This window comes from Propithecus coquereli, unplaced genomic scaffold, assembly GCF_000956105.1.
Source record: "Propithecus coquereli isolate 6110/MARCELLA unplaced genomic scaffold, Pcoq_1.0 Scaffold15, whole genome shotgun sequence".
Taxonomy (NCBI): domain Eukaryota; kingdom Metazoa; phylum Chordata; class Mammalia; order Primates; family Indriidae; genus Propithecus; species Propithecus coquereli.
Genome location: NW_012139413.1, coordinates 1,474,029 through 1,491,542, shown reverse-complemented (window position 1 = coordinate 1,491,542; position 17,514 = coordinate 1,474,029). Strand labels below are relative to the sequence as shown.

At 38.8% G+C, this 17,514-nt stretch overlaps 1 protein-coding gene across 6 annotated transcripts in view; it reads left to right on the top strand.

The window, feature by feature from the left end:
* The window catches only part of GOLIM4 (golgi integral membrane protein 4), an 86,792-nt gene extending 73,578 nt beyond the window's left edge, over positions 1 to 13,214 (top strand). For 2 of the 6 annotated variants that reach the window (XM_012640223.1, XM_012640220.1), the window contains 5 exons: positions 676 to 785; positions 3,388 to 3,555; positions 3,890 to 3,958; positions 11,054 to 11,134; positions 11,470 to 13,214. In XM_012640223.1, coding sequence (XP_012495677.1) covers positions 676 to 785; positions 3,388 to 3,555; positions 3,890 to 3,958; positions 11,054 to 11,134; positions 11,470 to 11,619 — 578 coding nt within the window. In that variant the 3' untranslated portion in view covers positions 11,620 to 13,214. Of the gene's footprint in view, positions 1 to 675; positions 786 to 3,387; positions 3,556 to 3,889; positions 3,962 to 11,053; positions 11,135 to 11,469 lie in introns of all 6 variants that reach the window. The other 4 variants (XM_012640222.1, XM_012640217.1, XM_012640218.1 and 1 more) reach the window with 3 other exon arrangements.
* Positions 13,215 to 17,514: the final 4,300 nt, after the last annotated feature.

The following is a 17,514-nucleotide window of genomic DNA, read 5'->3' as shown; positions in this document are numbered from 1 at the left end:
GGCTAAATACTCTCCATATACTTAACTTTTCTTCTTATACCTCATTTTTAAAAGTGGTTTGTTCTTCTCTTTCTGTGCTCTTACAATTCTCTTTATCTAATTTTTTCAAAGAGCACAAGTAAGCGTCCGTGTCAGTATATATATATGTGCTGTATTTGTGCCGTGACGGTCTGGTCTTCATCATTACCATGTCGGAAAACATGCAAAGGGCTGTATTTATTTTTGAGCTCCACAGATGGGGTTGTTCTTTCTTTCATTTCCTGAAACATTATCAATTTCTTCTTTTGAAACCTTGCTATTTCCTCTGATATTACCAAAAATTAGTTGGTTATTTTAACAGTGTCCAGTTAACTGGGCTTTCTTTTATTGAGACAGTTTTAATTGTTGTTTTACATAATAGAGGGGAAAATTGCACCCTGTGTTATAAATATTTGTTTTACAAGGTTGGAGTGGAATCACTCACCCATACCATCTCTTTAGACACACAGTCTGGGAAAAGGACATAACTTTATTCAGAATAGCCAAGACATAAGACTTATGCTGAGTTAATGGAGGTGGAGAAGAGATTGAGTGTTATAGTGTCTAGGAAAGTGCACTGGTAGCTTTTCCTCGAATTGAAAAGGGAGACTCCTGTTTGATTTGTTTTGGCTGATTTTAGTTCCTTTGATTTGCTAGCCTATGAAAGAGACAACCAGCACCAAGATGAAGCAGAGGGAGACCCAGGTAACAGACATGAGCCTCATGAACAAGGGCCCCAAGAAGCCGACCCGCAATCTGAGGCGGATGTAAGTGTCCTCTCTTCTGGTCCTGATGCTTGGAAACTTGAAAATTTGCCTGACACCAGCCTCTGGCCCCAGATATGTCTGTTACTTCATCAGCACAGAAAGAAGGTGGCTTGCATAATTACATATGAGCAGTGTTTCTAATTGTAAACCGTGGTGTATGTGTATGATGAGACTGGGTTAAATGTTGCTCTGAGAAAAAGAATCACAGGATTTTTCAGTTAATAAATTGAAAACCTAGAAAAGCAAAATTGAGAGGCATTGAAATATGTAGTAACTCTGGGGTTGAGACGGGTGAGAGGCAAGTGTGGAAGTTGGAGGGGGGACCAGCGGCAGGAAATTAACCTTTCTTAAGCAGGTTGGGCGGTCTGCTAGGGCTTTAGGATGTTGTGTGACTCTGTAATCTCCCAACAGTCCAGTGACTGTTTTAATAAATACAAGGATAAGGATGTATGGTTTGAGACAGCGAAAGAGTTGTTCAGGCATCAATTTTAGAATATAAATAGGTAGACAATTAATAACCAGCATTGTTTTTTGTGTTTACCAAAAAAGGACAGAGACCCCCAATTTAGCTGTGTGGTCTGGGGCCTCGGCCCTGCCTATAAGTGAGGCAAGCAGATGCTGAGTGAGCCTGTTCTTGTGTGTTTGTGTATAAGGCTTCTACAAGTTATTTTAGCTCTCTTTCATCTTTTGCTAGTAAATCAACTACCATGTTTATAACATTCAGTCTGTGCTATCATGTGGGCCCTGTTTACATTGATCTGTTGGATTAAAAGGAGGATCCATGTTCTTCCTTGATAATTATCGAGAGAGGTTTCCTGCTAGCTGCTTAAAGCCCCCACGAGGGAAACGGCGTTTCCACTTAACTTGCACTGAGATGTGGCAGAACACCTTGCCCTTCCATCCCCTGCTTCAGCATTTTGGGAAATATGCTCCAGGGAACCCTAGCCCTGAAATATTTTCAGGAACAAGCAAGAACTTGAGAGCAGGTGTGTATGAGAGTAAGAAAATGAGTGTGCAAAAGCCTGTGCGTGTGCATCAGAGGGATGGGGGTGGGAAGGTGAGTATCCAGTCACTTATTCGGGAACTTCTGTAGGCTTTGATTATTGACTGTATGATCCTTTACTTCCCTATCATATGTTTGTTTGTTCTGGGGAACACACTGGGAGACACTGGCCTTTCTACCTTGCCTTCTTTTAATTAGAAATTGTTAAGCCCACTTGTCCCTCTCTCTGTCGCATCTGATATCTTATTTGAATGTAACAACCATGCCTGTTAACCCTTCCTTATTACCTGGTTGGAGTTGGGCTGGTGTTTACATTTTTAAGAACTTTTGCAAAAGATATTTGGTACTTTTTAAAAAGAGAATGTGTTACTTTTTCCTGTATTTCCACACAAATTATTGATAATGCATCAAAGGAAATTCATATGACAAGAGATTGTGGAGAAAATAGAGTTCAGAGTGAAGGTGATGATTTGTCCCTATCTACATTCCTGAGAAAAGTATCATTTGCACTTGAATGGAGTTTATGGCCAGGATGTGCAGACAGATCTGTGGAGACTGTAGTGAGCTCTTGAACATGTTCAAGGCTCTCGAGTGAACTGAAGTAGAATCTTGTCTGGAGAATACTGATAGAGACTAAATCCTCCTCTGTGGCTTCAGCATCTCTTGGAAGCATTTACAGCTTTACCAAGTATCCCTTTATGACCTGGGAGAGACTGGGGAAGCTCCCAACAAGCATCCCGGTTCCTGCTCAGTTCAGGCTCTAAAATCTGAATCTGAATATTAGAACGTGTATTATTTGGAAAGTGCTTAGGGAGCTTAAGGGGAAAATTGAAATAGTTCTGAGATTGATAATGTGTGAAGGGCATTTGTTGAACACAATAACTGAGAACTACTTGGGGAGGTAATAGGGGGGTGTTGCCAAAAATTGGATGGCTCAGTTCTTTTTTCCTCCCATTCCTTGCAAATTCAGCATCTCTCTGTTTCATGGTAGTATTTGTTAATAAAGAAATTTGATCCCTATTAGAAATTGACCATTTACTTCTGAGTTAGCCTTTTTCTCATCTCCTTTTCAGATCTACTTCATGAGTCCTTTCTGTTGTGGGCCTTCTTTCCCTTCCTTCAACTACTCTTCACCTGCTTACATGTTAAAAATTGCTTGCACAGGGAAGTTTGTATAACAATCAACATAACAGTGAAAGGAGTTACTATTTGCCCATCTAAATCTCACATCTAACTTAGTATTGATTTTTTTTTTTTTTTTTGCCTACTTGGTCCTCTGACTTTTATTAGGTATTTTTCTTATCTATTTAGTTATGCTCACATTACTTGTGTCAGTAGAGTTTTGAGAACTTTTTAAAATCACCTGCAGAAAAGAAGTGCTATTTGTACTTCATTCTGATTCATCAACCTCTGACAAATAAATCAGTAGTTTTCCCATTTGACAGTGGGATGCTTGACACTTGTGAGTCTTGGTAAGGATAGATCTAAACAATCTAGTGAAGGACGATTTCATTTTCCGCCAGCGTGTGGCCTTTCAAACGAAATTAAACTTGATCCTCAGTTTTGAAGTGGTGGTTGCTTTTTATTAAACTTTTACAGAGGGCAGTTGTAGAGGATATAAACCCAGCAGATGACCCTAATAATCAAGGCGAAGATGAATTTGAGGAAGCTGAGCAAGTGAGAGAAGAAAATTTGCCAGATGAAAATGAAGAGCAAAAACAAAGCAATCAAAAGCAAGAGAATGCAGAAATGGAGGAACATTTGGTGGTAAGCAGATGCCACTACGAAGGGTGGATTTAACGGGGTATTTTAATAAATGCCTGATTTATGTAAAAGGTTAGTCATAATCTACACTGACAGAAGGCTTGCCGCTTTGATGATTTTATACACAATGATATGCCTGCACTCAGAGAGAGAGAGAGCATGAAAGAGGGTAACGGACATCCTGAGCTTTGTGTTGGAAATCATTATTCATCACTTCCTGGCCACAGATGCATTGAAAGTGCACTTTTCGTGGTGGCATGTTTATTCTTTGTCCCAGGGTACTGCAAAAGGCATCTCCAACGTACAGTAACATGAGCCTCCCCTTTTGTTTCAACAGATGGCAGGAAATCCAGACCAGCAGGAGGATAATGTTGATGAACAATACCAGGAAGAGGGCGAAGAGGAGGTAGTGAGACTGAATGCAAGAGACTGATCAAATTGCTTGGTCTGTCACACTAACCTTAAACAAACATCAGCAGTATTGAGTTTGACGTGCCTTCTATAGAAATGTTCGGGAAGACTTAAGCAGGATAAAAAAGGGTGATTTAAAGGGGAGATGGCCCATGGCAGTGGAGACACTTGGTTAGAAGATAACAAAAGTAGAGTAATAGAATCTATCCCTCTGGTTCTCACTAGAATTTTTTTTTTTAATTGAGGCAGAGTCTTACTATTTTACTCAGGCTGGTATCAAACCCCTGGGCTCAAGTGATCCTCCCACCTCAGCCTCCTGAGTAGTTGGGAGTACAGGCATACGCTACCCACCCAGCTTCACCAGAAATTTTGAATTGAGAAAACATTTGGCTTTTTAGGAATGGTGGACTTAGATTTATGTGATGTTTTGTAAGAGTATTTTCTCCTGACTCCCTCTGTACATTGAGGGCATCTGGACTAACCCCTGTGACCTGCTCTGTGAATATCTTCCCAGTGCCTACCTCACGGGGTTACCCCACCGTGTCTGTTGAATGAAGTCCACTTAACACCCTGTAAACATTTTTGTAAATTGTACAGTCTTTCCTTCTGGCCTCTTCCTTCATAATAATTCAGTATTTTAATTAAACTTAACAATAAAGAGAAGGCAAAATATGTAAAGAGCACAGTTGAATAAAATGCATTAGGGTGGAATTTCTTAACATTTCATTTTAGTTTGCTTTTTATTATAAACTTCTGGCATGTTATTAATTAGTTTATGTAGCATCTATCATGGTGCCACATTCCTGTGATTAATGGGTGAATGCTGTGTGCTGTAACCAGTTTGCCACAGCCCTCTACTGTGTGGACAGTTGCAAACTTGGGAGTAAGATATGGATTAGGCCATGATCCCATGTTTAGTCTCTCTGTGGACCAGAAAATAATTCCCAAATTAAAGCCTCATTTCAGAGCCGCTTCTTAGCCAGGTGTCTTGCAAATGTGTGGCTGTGTCCCTAAGGCAAGCCTCATGGGAGGATGGACGTACGGCAGACTGCACAGACAGACCCCACCACTGTGATCCTGCACAGAAAGCACGTGCTCTGCACTCACACACATGGGTCCCTTGACGAGGTCTGCTTTCTTGTGCTTACTGCTTTTCTCGGCTTTTCAGAGCTAATGCTAACATTTGTGCTTAGACCAGAAAAACAGAAAAGAATGTTGCTCTTTAAGGCCACTGGCAACATCTCTAGTCACATGCACTGTACCTGGCTTGATCTTCTTATTCTCTCTCTTTTCTCATCCTAATCAAGACCCTGGCTGTCTTATCAGAAAGAGAACATTAGAGAGACTAGCAGCCTTGAATGTTAAGACATTTGGCAAGAAAAAGATAATCATCCGGGCTTCTCTTGTAACAGGATGTCTAGACTAATATTACTTTGTTTCATTATGTCAGATACCAGGAATCTTTGAAGGATTAAAAGAGAAAGGGTTCACCTTGGCTTCTTTTTAAAAATTTAGAAGGGTAAACATAAAATTTTAATCAGTGTTTACTGATTCTTTTTCACTTCTGTACTATGATCAGTTAAGGTAAAGGTGTGAAATCCTGAGATCCAAGAGAATCAAGGATAGAAAGAAAAGAAAGACAGAGCGGCACAAGGCAAGGAGACACGGTGACAAGGCAGAGGAGGTTGTGCTGGCTCAGTGCCGTCCTAAACTCAGCAGCTGCCCATACTCCGCTGCTCCTTCCCCGTGAAGTCTGCTGACCTGACAGGGCTCTTTTCCTCTTGGTGCACCTAGCTCCAGATCCCAATTCTCTTTCCCTAGTTGCCTGCCCAGAATTTGTATGGCTGTGTCTCTGTCCCCACTTTCTAACCCCCTCTTGCATAGGCTCCAGGTTGCCACCCCCCCGTCATTTAGAACTGTTGCCACATGAGCTCCCAGTGGAAGCCGTGCATGCCTTTCTAATTCCTGGTGTAAATTTCCTCTCTGCCCCCTGAGTGTCCCTTGTTCAGGCTGTGTTGTATTTTTGTGGTCATTTCTGAGATGATTACTTATTGCATCTTCCCACCTTTTCCATTATTCCCAGGTCATCTTTTGAGAGGTTCTCAAATACCATTTAAGCTCTAGTAAGAGATGAATTGCTGTCAGTGACAGCAAAATGAGAAAACAAAGGGGAACATAGTAGATGGAAACACGCATTGTGTTGTTGATACGTTCATATGTGTATGAGACATTTGTATGGAACTGTGCATTGTTTTTTTAGTCTCCATTAACCTCAGAGTCTCACAGCTGCCACAGCTAAGCACTGGGATGCAAGCCTGTTGCTGCCTTCGGTTCCCCTCCCTTCCATCCCACAGTCAGACTTACTTCTGTGAGCATTTGCTCCTAGGGAGGAATTGCATCTTGCCAGGGTTATACCTGTTCAGAGGTACAGCACATCTGACTTAGAGACTTGACCTCTAAGAGTAGAAGACCCAAAAGTGTGATTTAGGAAATTTGCACTACCCTGTCTTCTTAAGTGCAGCAGTGTTATCTAAGACATAAAAACGATCATTGTTAACAAGCTTTCCTTGTTTATTGTTCAGGGTTATTAGAGTGAAAGGCATTCGTATCATGATCCCGTCTTCATGTTGCTTACATTCCAGATATTTTATCCACTTATAAGCAAAAAACATAAGTTATGACATTGCTAAAAAGTGCTGTGTATGCTTTAAAATTATTGAATTGTTCAAAAAAATATAGATTAAATGACTGCTTGGTAAATGTGAGTGCCTTAATTTCCCCAGAGTAACTGAAAACGTTGATCTGAACACTCAGGAGAGAGCAAGAACAAGGTTTTTGTCCACCTTCAGTGGCCAACTGTGTACACATGCCTACCTAGGACTGCCAGCCTGTGAATCACCATGGCAAGAAGCTTTCGAGTGGCAGAAACTCTCTTATTAAGCATTACTCAGCAAGCAAGTCCCTCACCATAGCTAATGTTGCTGAAGCCCTTTCATTTGTCACATTCCATCCACCTCTTGGATCCTAGCATTCTTGACTACTAAGGTTCAGCCTTCTGGTCCTGGCTCGTCCTGTAACATCTTAGCTATATAAAGGAAAGGTGTTAATACATACAGGGACAGGGTAGCTAGCAAAAGCCCATCTCAGACTCAGGTTTATTTTGTTTTGATCATTTGTTAAACTTTGTCTCATCACACAGGGCTCATTTCTAAAATGCCTAAAACATTAGATTTCAAAGGATAAAAATGAGTAATGAGGAACAGTGCTGGGAAATCTTTGACAAAGTATTGTGTCATCTTTAGCAGGATACTAAAGAGGGGTGAGGTGAGAGATATAATTCGTGTGCCTACATTATGAAAACATAACATTTGGCTGCTGGTTATTAGTCTAAGCATGTTTTAAAGATTAATTAGAAACTTTATATCATTTTATTCCTTTTCAGTAATGCCTTTAAGATGACTTTGAATTATTTTTGCCCCAAATGTGAATAATACATTACTAAAACAACAATGTATATCTAAGAGCCTATTCTCTATTTGTCTGGAAAATTTTTAAAAATTTCATTTGTGGATTCCCTAAATTAAAGAGTAATTTAAATCAGTGATTTTCAAATAAGATTATATTGACAACTGGTAAGTAAGCAAAATTTTCTACAACAGATCCCAAGAATAGAGAAGAAAGATTTTCTAAAAGGGTGGTTATCTCACTAGCCAGAGACATTCTTAACCTGGCATCCATTGCTACTCGAGGAAGTAGTTCTCAGTCTTTGCTGTGGCTAAGGATCACCTCGAAGAGTCTGTGACAAATACAACTCCTTGGACCAGACCTTACTCTTGGAGATTTTGATCTTATCTGTTGCGGAACCTAGGAATCAGAGTTCTTCATGAGCCTCCCCGCCCCCACTAGCCCATCCCCAGCTGATGCTGATGTTTCAGGATCATACTATTTAGAAAAATAATTCTAGGACATACAGCTGTGGATGGACTTTGGGAAGTCTGAAACTCCTGTGTATCTATGCCCATTTGCTAAAGACTTGCATACCAAAGTCTTAAAAGGGTCTGTGACTTCCCAACCACACATGCGCACACATGCACAGATAAAATTAAAGATCATTTTTTTTTTACCCAACCCTTTTATTTTGCAGATAAGAAATTTGAGCTTCAGAGAGGTTAGTTAAATTTTTGAAAGTCATACAGCTTGTTATGTATTGTTAGAAACATGATTAGAGTCTACCCGGGTCTGATTTTAAAGGACATTGTAATTAATTAAGTGTCCTAGGCATGGTAACTATATACAGTTTTTTATAGAAATCAGTGAATGCATAAAGAATGATGGAACTAGAAAGCCAGTATTTTTTGTAACCCCTAACTAAAGTAATTGATTTAAGCAACAGTTATCAAAGGATGATGTCACTAGATGAGCAGAGGTCAGGGAACTTAACCATGGAGGGATCAGGCTGCCCCCATCTGAGCTCACTATCTAACCTTAGCTTTAACTAAATGTGGGACAGACAAATGTGTGTGCCTCCTGATGTGATAAAAATATGAAATATACAGCATCACCTCTCAAATACCCTTGCTTTTTGAATTGAACCTGAATTCATTCAAACCCTTAAGCTAATTTCCATTTATAGGAAATGCGAGGCTAGGGGAATGAGTTAAGTGATACCATAAAGAAACAAATCCAGACTGTGGGCCATTCTACGGGACAGCAAATCCATATCATTAAGGAAAAAAGAGGGGAGTGAAACCCGTTACGTGTAGCCTTTCTTTAGATCATCATTAGAACAAACTGACTATAAATAGACTTTATTAAGACAATGAGAAAAATGTTAAGTATGGACTAGACATCAGATGATACATGGACTTATTAATTTTCTCAGTAATAACAGCATTGTGGTTATATAAGAACATGTCCATTGTTTTTAGATATGTATACTGTCATGTGGGGGTGAAATTACAAATGTTGAAAAGTTTTAAGAATAATTCAGTGGGAAAAAATAGAAAAGTGATAGATGATGCAAGTGTGGCAATATTAAGATAACTTTAGAAACTTGATGATACGGCTATAAGGGGTTTATTGAATGATTTTGTTTATTTGCACATGCTTGAAGATTTTCCTAACAACAATTGACCTTTTGTTTATACAGCCAGAAAAGCTGTAAAGCCAAGATTTTAGTCCAGGTCTACCTGACTCCATAGTATTAATACATGTTAGAAATTGCCCAAGTACAGACTGCAGCCTATTTCACAAGTAGTTTTACTGGAACAGAGACATACCTATTTGTTTACATATTGTCTATTGCCATTTTTGTGCTACAGTGGTAGAGTTGTATAGTTGCCACAGAGACGTTATGGCCCAGAAAGCCTAAACATGTACTATCTGTCCCTTCATAGAAAAAATTTGCCAACCCCTGATTTATATATTCTTTCCCCATACTGCATAGTCTCCAGGCACTTCTTTTCCACTCTCAGCTGAACCACGTTTAATGTTCATAAATAACATATTTTCATTACTAAGAATATAGAAGACATGTCTTTGTCAGTTGACACACTTCAGCAATTTAACGATGTTTTAATTAGACCTTAATTATCTGAAATAAGGGCTTTATTATTTTCATCCCAGTGTCCTGTGGAATGTTACTGTGAGGTTCTGTGACTATGGGCAGAAGAGATGTCACGGACCACTTGTAGAGCTGTGAGGTTTAACACAGTATCTTCAGCTCACTCCACCAGGAAATGTGAATACAAAAGATGCTCAATGCCTCGGTCCTCAAAATATATTTATTTGGTACCAGTGTAGTTTAGGGGCTCTAGATCCAGCTGATACTGGGCTGGTTAGAGGAGGTTCACAGAGGCTTGACTCTGTCTAGGGCATCTTTAAGGAGCCGTCTTTGTAGGGTCCTGACAGGCCAAGTTCTGTAGTTCATTCTTGTCTCACCTGGGCTGGATACATTGAGGCAGCACTTAATTTGTTTCTCCTTAATTATAGTACCTACATACTTTCTGTCCCTCATCCATTTCTCAGATTTTTCAACAGCTGTTCCCTGTACCCCAAAATAATTATGTAATTTTTGTTATTCAAGAGGATTTACTCTTATACTATGTTATCCTAGAAGAGATCAGGCTTTTCTTTTGGTGCCAGGACACAACATTATGCTTCACTGATCAGCAGTTTTTCAACTGACTTAAACCTTTTGACATACGTATGCTTTTCAAAATAGTTAACAATTTAGAAAATGTTTTACCCTGTATGTCTGTGAGGTATGATCACTAAATAGAGATTACTTAGCAAAAATATGCAGATGCTTTTTTGGTTTACATTTTGAGGTAAATAATTGGGATCAATGAAACAGTAATAATAGTGCTTATAAAGAAACACTACTTAAAACAGAAAAGTCATATTACAACCTTAAAGAGAAATAGGTATTTGAGGCAGTTTAAATCACTATTTCATAAAGAAATTGAAATGCTTGTACTCTATTTTCTAGATATGTTAGCCAGAGAAACTTGTTCTTGTAGAATAGATACATCACTTTTCTACTACCTTGCATATAGATAGTAATGTCTATTATTTTGTGCCTTTAAAGAGGAGAATTCTTCTGTTAATTTATTTATTCATTAATTCAACAATATTTCTTAAGCAATTCCAATATGCATGGTATATGCATCTAGATATTGAAGATTTTAAACTGAATATGGCAGGCATTCCTGTCTTCACAGAACTTACAATCTGTCAGATCTTTCAGATTTCTATCGTTCTCCCATTTGGAAAAGGGGAATTTTTAATTTTATAAGCTGAAGTTTTTCAGGTGTTATACTTTAAATGTTAAGCCTTATTCAAAGGAATCAGAAATTCAAACACAAAAGTCCTAAATTCAGAATAAATTACATTGATTTTTGCAATATGTATATTATATATTTCTTCATACCTAATAGATAAATCAAACCTTTGATTTTATCTTTTTACAAATTTATTTTTAGTTTAATTTTGTTTCTGCTACTTTGGATGAATTTTTTGGAAATCAAAATGTAATGTTGCAAGTGTTTAAATGATAAAAGTGTCATACAGTATCTGTGGTTTGTTTTAGGTTCAGGAAGATTTGACTGAAGAGAAAAAAAGGGAACTAGAGCATAATGCTGAAGAGACCTATGGTGAAAATGATGAAAATGTATGTGTAGGATATATTGTATATTTCTGTTGAGCACTTGGATGTGTGTGAGTGTGTGTGTGTACATGTGTGTAGGAGACATGTATGTCTATCTGGGATAGGCACCCATGGGTAATGATACCTCTGAGGTGCCACTGAATTTAACAGGCCCACCTAGAATTAGGAAAAGTTGTGACAACATGAAGATTAGGAGCGACAGTAGCATTGTTGCCTTTCGGATCATTTTTCTTCACTTGTTTTCTTTCTCCAAAAATAAGTAACTTTGTAGGAGGGAATTATTTATCACTAACTCTATGCCCTATCTCTTAGTTTTTCTTTTTTCTTTTAATTTTAAGGCTGATGATAAAAACAATGATAGAGAAGAGCAAGAAGTTCAAGATGACAACCACCCCAAAGGCCGAGAAGAACACTATGAGGAGGAGGAAGAGGAGGAAGAAGACGGGGCTGCTGTTGCTGAGAAATCACATCGAAGAGCCGAAATGTAGCTATGCCCAATTTCCAGACAGTGCTCAGCCAACAGATTCTTTTCAAGCTGCTCAAAAATAAATCTGCCTACTGAACTCTAGGATATTTAATTACAAAAAATTAAGAATTTAGACTTTTTAAAAATTTTTGTATTAGAAATGCTTATACATTTATATGAATATATTTTGATAACTTAGGTTAGAGCTTCTTTTATATTCAAGCTAAACATGAGCAAGAAGAAAAACAATAAAGTAAACCTTAGGCTCTGAATCTCTTTTTTTGCAGATTATGTGATGTTGGAAAGAGCATTGATTTTGTATATGTTTCGAATTGTTACCTTTCTGTCTTCTAATAGTTTCCAGGTATTCTGTTGTTTGCCTTTAATAAAATATGGGATTCAAAAACAGGGAGTACTGCAAAATGCTGTGCAAACTTTAATGAAAATGGCCAGTTTACTAATTGCTGCCCTTCAGAAGTTCTTACGTATAGTTCTGATGGAGTTTTCACCAGTCTGTACATCCCTGGAATGAGATCCGTGTACAGAGTGACATACAGTTGGAAAGCTATTTTGTTGCAGAGTAAAGACACTGTCAGACTTTTTGGATCAGTTAGAAAAATGTTTGGCATTACTTAAAATCACAGCTGTTCTGCTTGAGAGGAATTGAATTTAAAAATGAGATAGTACTAAAACTCATGGCAGTATCCTGGACTTAATCAGATTCTTTCAGTGTTCAAACCAGGTATGGACACATCAACATATTAACCTTTTTGAAGGACTGGTGACTTGTTCAAAAACTAATTTAATGTGTATGTGTGCTGTTTTCTACATGAGCACCCATTCTCAACAATTTTTTTTTCTGAAGTCACCTAGGGTTATACTGTTTCAGTATCTAGTTCCCTCCAGTACTGTATATTTCCCCTTTAAACTCTGTGCCTCAATATATAATCACTTTGATGACGAGTATGAATATGAAGGCATACCAAACTCTACAATAGAATTATTTTTCAAAACTACATGGTGATATGATAGGCCCTCATGATTTTTCTGTTTGCTGGGATTGGGTCGGCTTTTTGCTTACATGCAAGGCATTTTTAATGCTTATGAATTATAATGAATTTCTTAAAATAAGAAACTTAAAAATCAAAAATTTCTCTTGGAATAGAGACATATTTCAGTTGCAAGCATAAAGATTTTTAAATATATAGGATTAGGTTATATAATTCATGTGTGTGGTTTTGTAATAAAACTCTCAAATTAATAAAAACAAATTTCATTTTCTACCATTATTATATGAATGTAATTTTATTTTTAATAACCACACTCATGTATGGTTTTGATTATCCCAGTTGAATGACTATGTGTGTATGCATAGGAATGTTTTGTTTAAATGTATTTTGAATTTCCAATAATCAAGTCAAATCTTACCCTTATGTATAAAAACCCTTTATGTAATGTAAAATGTATAATATTGTACATAATATTCAGAATACAATTATTTTGGTAAACTAGTTTGTATTTTTAATGTCCTAGCTGTGGTATTTAATTATTTGAACCATATTGAAACTTGGTAATAGTAAATAAAGCTATAAAAAAGCAAGCAGTAAATCTTTTAAAGTATGTGATTTCCTATTAGTTTCTGATCTTCTAATATTCTTCAGTTCTTTTTCATAAAAAGAAATTTTAAGAGGTATGGATGTAAATTAATGAATTATAAAATGCTCTTCCTAACCTACTCCTGTTTTCCTTATCTTTCTCTACTTGATTGGCATGGCTTTTTCCACCCCATTCCTAAAGAAAAAGCTAAAATTTTTTATTTGAGCTAGTTCTGGGGGAAGGAAAAAGAATTAGGGGCAGAAAATATGAGAGAGTGTCATGTACGCACAAAAAAATAAAAAACTATTAAATCCCCCTAGGAAAGCAGCAATCACAAACCGTTGTACTCTATGTGTAACACCAAGTTATAGGGCCATTTTAACTCACGTTTAGAGGAGAACTAATCAGCTGGAGCTGATTATTAATATAGTAATGAGGCAAGCAGAAATAAAATGTCACTTGTATTTATCCTGCCAATTGGTCTGACTTTGATACAACCAATAAGTCAAAGGATTTGGTACCAGTGACATGATCTGAAGGGAAAAAAGGCATATTTTTTAGTGACAAGTATAGTGGGACACACAGAAAAAAGTAGTACAAATGTAATGACTGGTTATTTGCAAGAGTGATTTGGAAAAGATCTGGGACTGAGAGCATAATCTTAGCCACATGTGCCAGTGACTTACTTTTATAAAGGGAAATTATTGACATAAATTGAATGCCTTCATAGTACAAGAAGTGTGTGAATAGAATCCAATTTAATCCCCACAGTACTCCCTTAAAGTTGACAGAATCCTCTTCTCACAACCAAAGAATTTTGTCTTCTGTAGCATTTGATGTTGTTTAACTGTTTTGAGTTCTTCATTTTGTTTTTGTTTTTAGTTGTTTTATTTTATGGTACATCCATATTATGGCACATTTAACAGCCATTAAAAGAGTGAATTAAATCCATTTCTATTTCTGAATCCCCTTCCCGTGGCGTCTGTTGTACTGTCTTCCCCTAGCTATTTTCTTCGCATCCTGACTACTCTTACAATCTTTTTTGCAGGTTCCTCTTCACATACCTGCCCCTTACATATCAGTGTTCTTTAGGTTTTGTGCTGGAAGTCTTTTCTCTGCTTAACCCTCTTCCGGCCCATATGTTATACATGTTTTGAGTCCATTTTCTCAGCCTACCTTTCTACATCCCATCCTACCTCAAATTCATAATATTCAGTACTGAATGTGCCACCTTTACCGCCTAAAACCTGCTTTTTCTGTGTTCCGTGTCTCAATTCACTAGGTTTCCAAAAACAGAAGCATAAGATTTGTCTTTGATTCTATCTTTTCTCCCTGTGGCTGTTACCGGAATATCTTCAGATTTGCCCACTTTTCTGCATCCCCACTATCTTGGTTCCAACTCCTGTTAATTTTCACCTAGGCCAGTGGTCCCCAGCGTTTTTGGCACCAGGAACCGGCTTCATCGAAGACAAGCTTTCCACGGACAAGGGTGAGGGTCGGGGGTGGGGGTGGAGGTGGGGTGTCCAGGGATCACCCAAGTGCACCACATTCATTGTGCAGTCAAACCTCTCTGCTAATGACAATCTGCACTCGCAGCTGCTCCCCAGCACCAGCACCTCCGCCCCAGCTCCACCCTAGATCATCAGGCACCAGACTCTCACAAGGAGCCAGCAACCTTGATCCCTCGTACTCGAGGTCCACAGTAGGGTTGGGGCTCCTGTGAGAATCCAGTGCCAGGTCGATTTGACAGGGAGCAGAGCCCATGCAGTGATGTGAGCGATGGGGAGTGGTGGCAAATACAGGTGCAGCCTCCCCGGCCCACTGCTCACCTCCCGCCAGGAAGCCCTGGGCTCCCAACAGGTTGCAGACCCTGCTGGCCTGCAGTTCAGAGGCTGGGGACTGCAGACCTAGACTATTATAACTCTTCCCTAACTCATTTCCCCATTTACACTCTCCTGCCAATCCCTAAAATCTGAAGCAGTGTGATTTTTCTAGACATAACACTACACCACCGTATTATAAAATTATATTTAACAAATTGCTTTGCACATAGGAAAAATTCTAAACTTCTTAACATGACCTACGTAATTCTTCATGATATGGCCCCATCTTACCTCTTCAGCCTTATAACTTTAATATTTAGTCATCATAAATGTGATTCATCTTTGTCAAACACATTCCTAATGTCTTGGTAACCTGCCCTGACCATTTTGGGATGGGAAACTGACTTTAGCAGAGTCAGTAATACTACCCCATCTCCTTGGAAAAAGTGCCTGATCCAGGATAGGCACTTGGCCCAAGATACACCAATTTGATTCTTTCCCTGGGCTTTTTTGTTGGAAGGCAGTCCCTCCATGGTGTTTCTACACAACTTGTGACAGCTTTTATCCTTGACTGTCTTTTCAATGATATTTGCATAGCAAACAGCCTTAGGAACTAGAGATAAAATCTCCCTCTGGGTCAGAAGGCAGATTGGTTTCCTGACTGAGATAATAAAGAGAATGCCTTCCTTCAGGGAAAGTTTGGACAGGGTTGCTATCAGCTGCTTTGTAAGATGAAAGTGTCCTAAGATTGGGATCCTCAGCCATGACACAGCCCACTGTGAGTACAGCATCCACGTGGGCTGTTCCACATTATACCTGTGACACTTGGAAACCAAGGGGAGTGGATGTGAAAGTGAAGCTCACGCTGCCTCCTGTGCTGTGAGAAATGAAGTCCTATGTCTGACACAGCAGTCTAGTGCCTACTGCCAGCTGCCATGAAACTAGCAGGCTAACTTCTAAGTTTTAAGGTGGGTCAAATCTCATACTTTGCACAGCTCTTGACATGTTTGCAGGTTGGAGCACATAGAAAATAGCAATTCTCTTTTCAATGGCGAAACAACTGTGTAATAAATTCAGGGCTTCTCGTGTCCATTTACTTAGTCATGTGGAAAAATTGTCTATAAAAGTAAAGAAATAAACCTAACCCATAAAGAGAAGCAAAATCAGAGGCAGAGATGAAGAGAGTGGTAGCATTTTTCCAGCCCCTATATCTTGCCACCCCTGATGCAAGCCAAGTCTATCCATAGGTTGGTTAACGAGCTAACAAAATATAAAATCATTTTCATTTGACCAGTCAGAAATGGATTTCTGTCACTTGCCACCTGAAGATTCCTGACTAATATCTAAATAATAGTCAATTCCTTTAAGTCATCATGTTCTTGTGTCTTGGTATATTTGCTACCTACTTTCCCCAGAAACACTGGGCAACAAACCCTATTGATACTCCTTTCCTTTGCCTGGTTGATTGCTTTGAGTCTCACCTTAGATACAAATTCCCCTGGGAAGTGTCTACCTCCCACTCAACCCACCCTTAAGTCTAAGTTGCATACTTTTGTGTTCTCTTATAGCATCCATATTATCCATTTCATGTCACAGTGTATTGAAGCAGTCTATAAGCTTGTCTATACTCGAAAAGTAAGGGAAGATTCAGCCATAGGATCTTGGAAGGAACCAAGAGATTGGAATTACTTGACCTAAGAAAGAGTCAAAGGAAGCCATAACATTGTATGTCTGTCTTCTTTGAAGCATCAATTGTAGCATAAGCAACAATGAATTTCTTGAGAAAAGGCGAGTAGAGTTGTGAAATCTAGAGAGATCTTCAAATTAGAATAGATTTAACAATTAATTATGATCCATAAGAGGCCTGCTTAAGCTAAGGAATAGATGCAATATCCTCTTAGAAATTCCTTGGATCTCGTGACTCTCATGGTAGGGCCAGTTGATATGGTGGAGCAGGCTAAATGTTCAAGTACAGGTTGTTTTTTGTGCTCACACCTCTGTTGCTCCTCTGCATCTCCTCCTTTGTCACAGGCCCTGAAACCACAGGACTGGCCCAACCTGAGCTGGGCCAATCCTGACCCCATCTGCTAGGCCATGGTGATTGATGAAGGAAAGGGAACACGTCCCAAAGGAGCCCTTCGACCTCTCATTCTGGGATTCCCACGGTGAGGCTGGATAAGAGAAATGCTCTCTGGCTGTTTTGGAGATGGGTGAAATACATACATCAGGAGCTGCCAAGAGGTGGATGCCTCACCACATGGATAAAACGCAGTTGCAGCAGAAAAGAATGATGCCCACACAGAAAAAGAAGCAGGAATGGAGTGGAAGAGGAGAGGGGAAGGAAGGTGGGGAAAGGAGAGAGACAGAAAGAAAGCAAATGGTGTTCAAACTTCCAGGTTCTGCCTTATTTTTTAATTATTATTACTTTTTTATTTCAGAGTATCACAGGGGTACAAATGCTTTGGTTATAAATTGCCTATGCATGACCCAAAAAATGT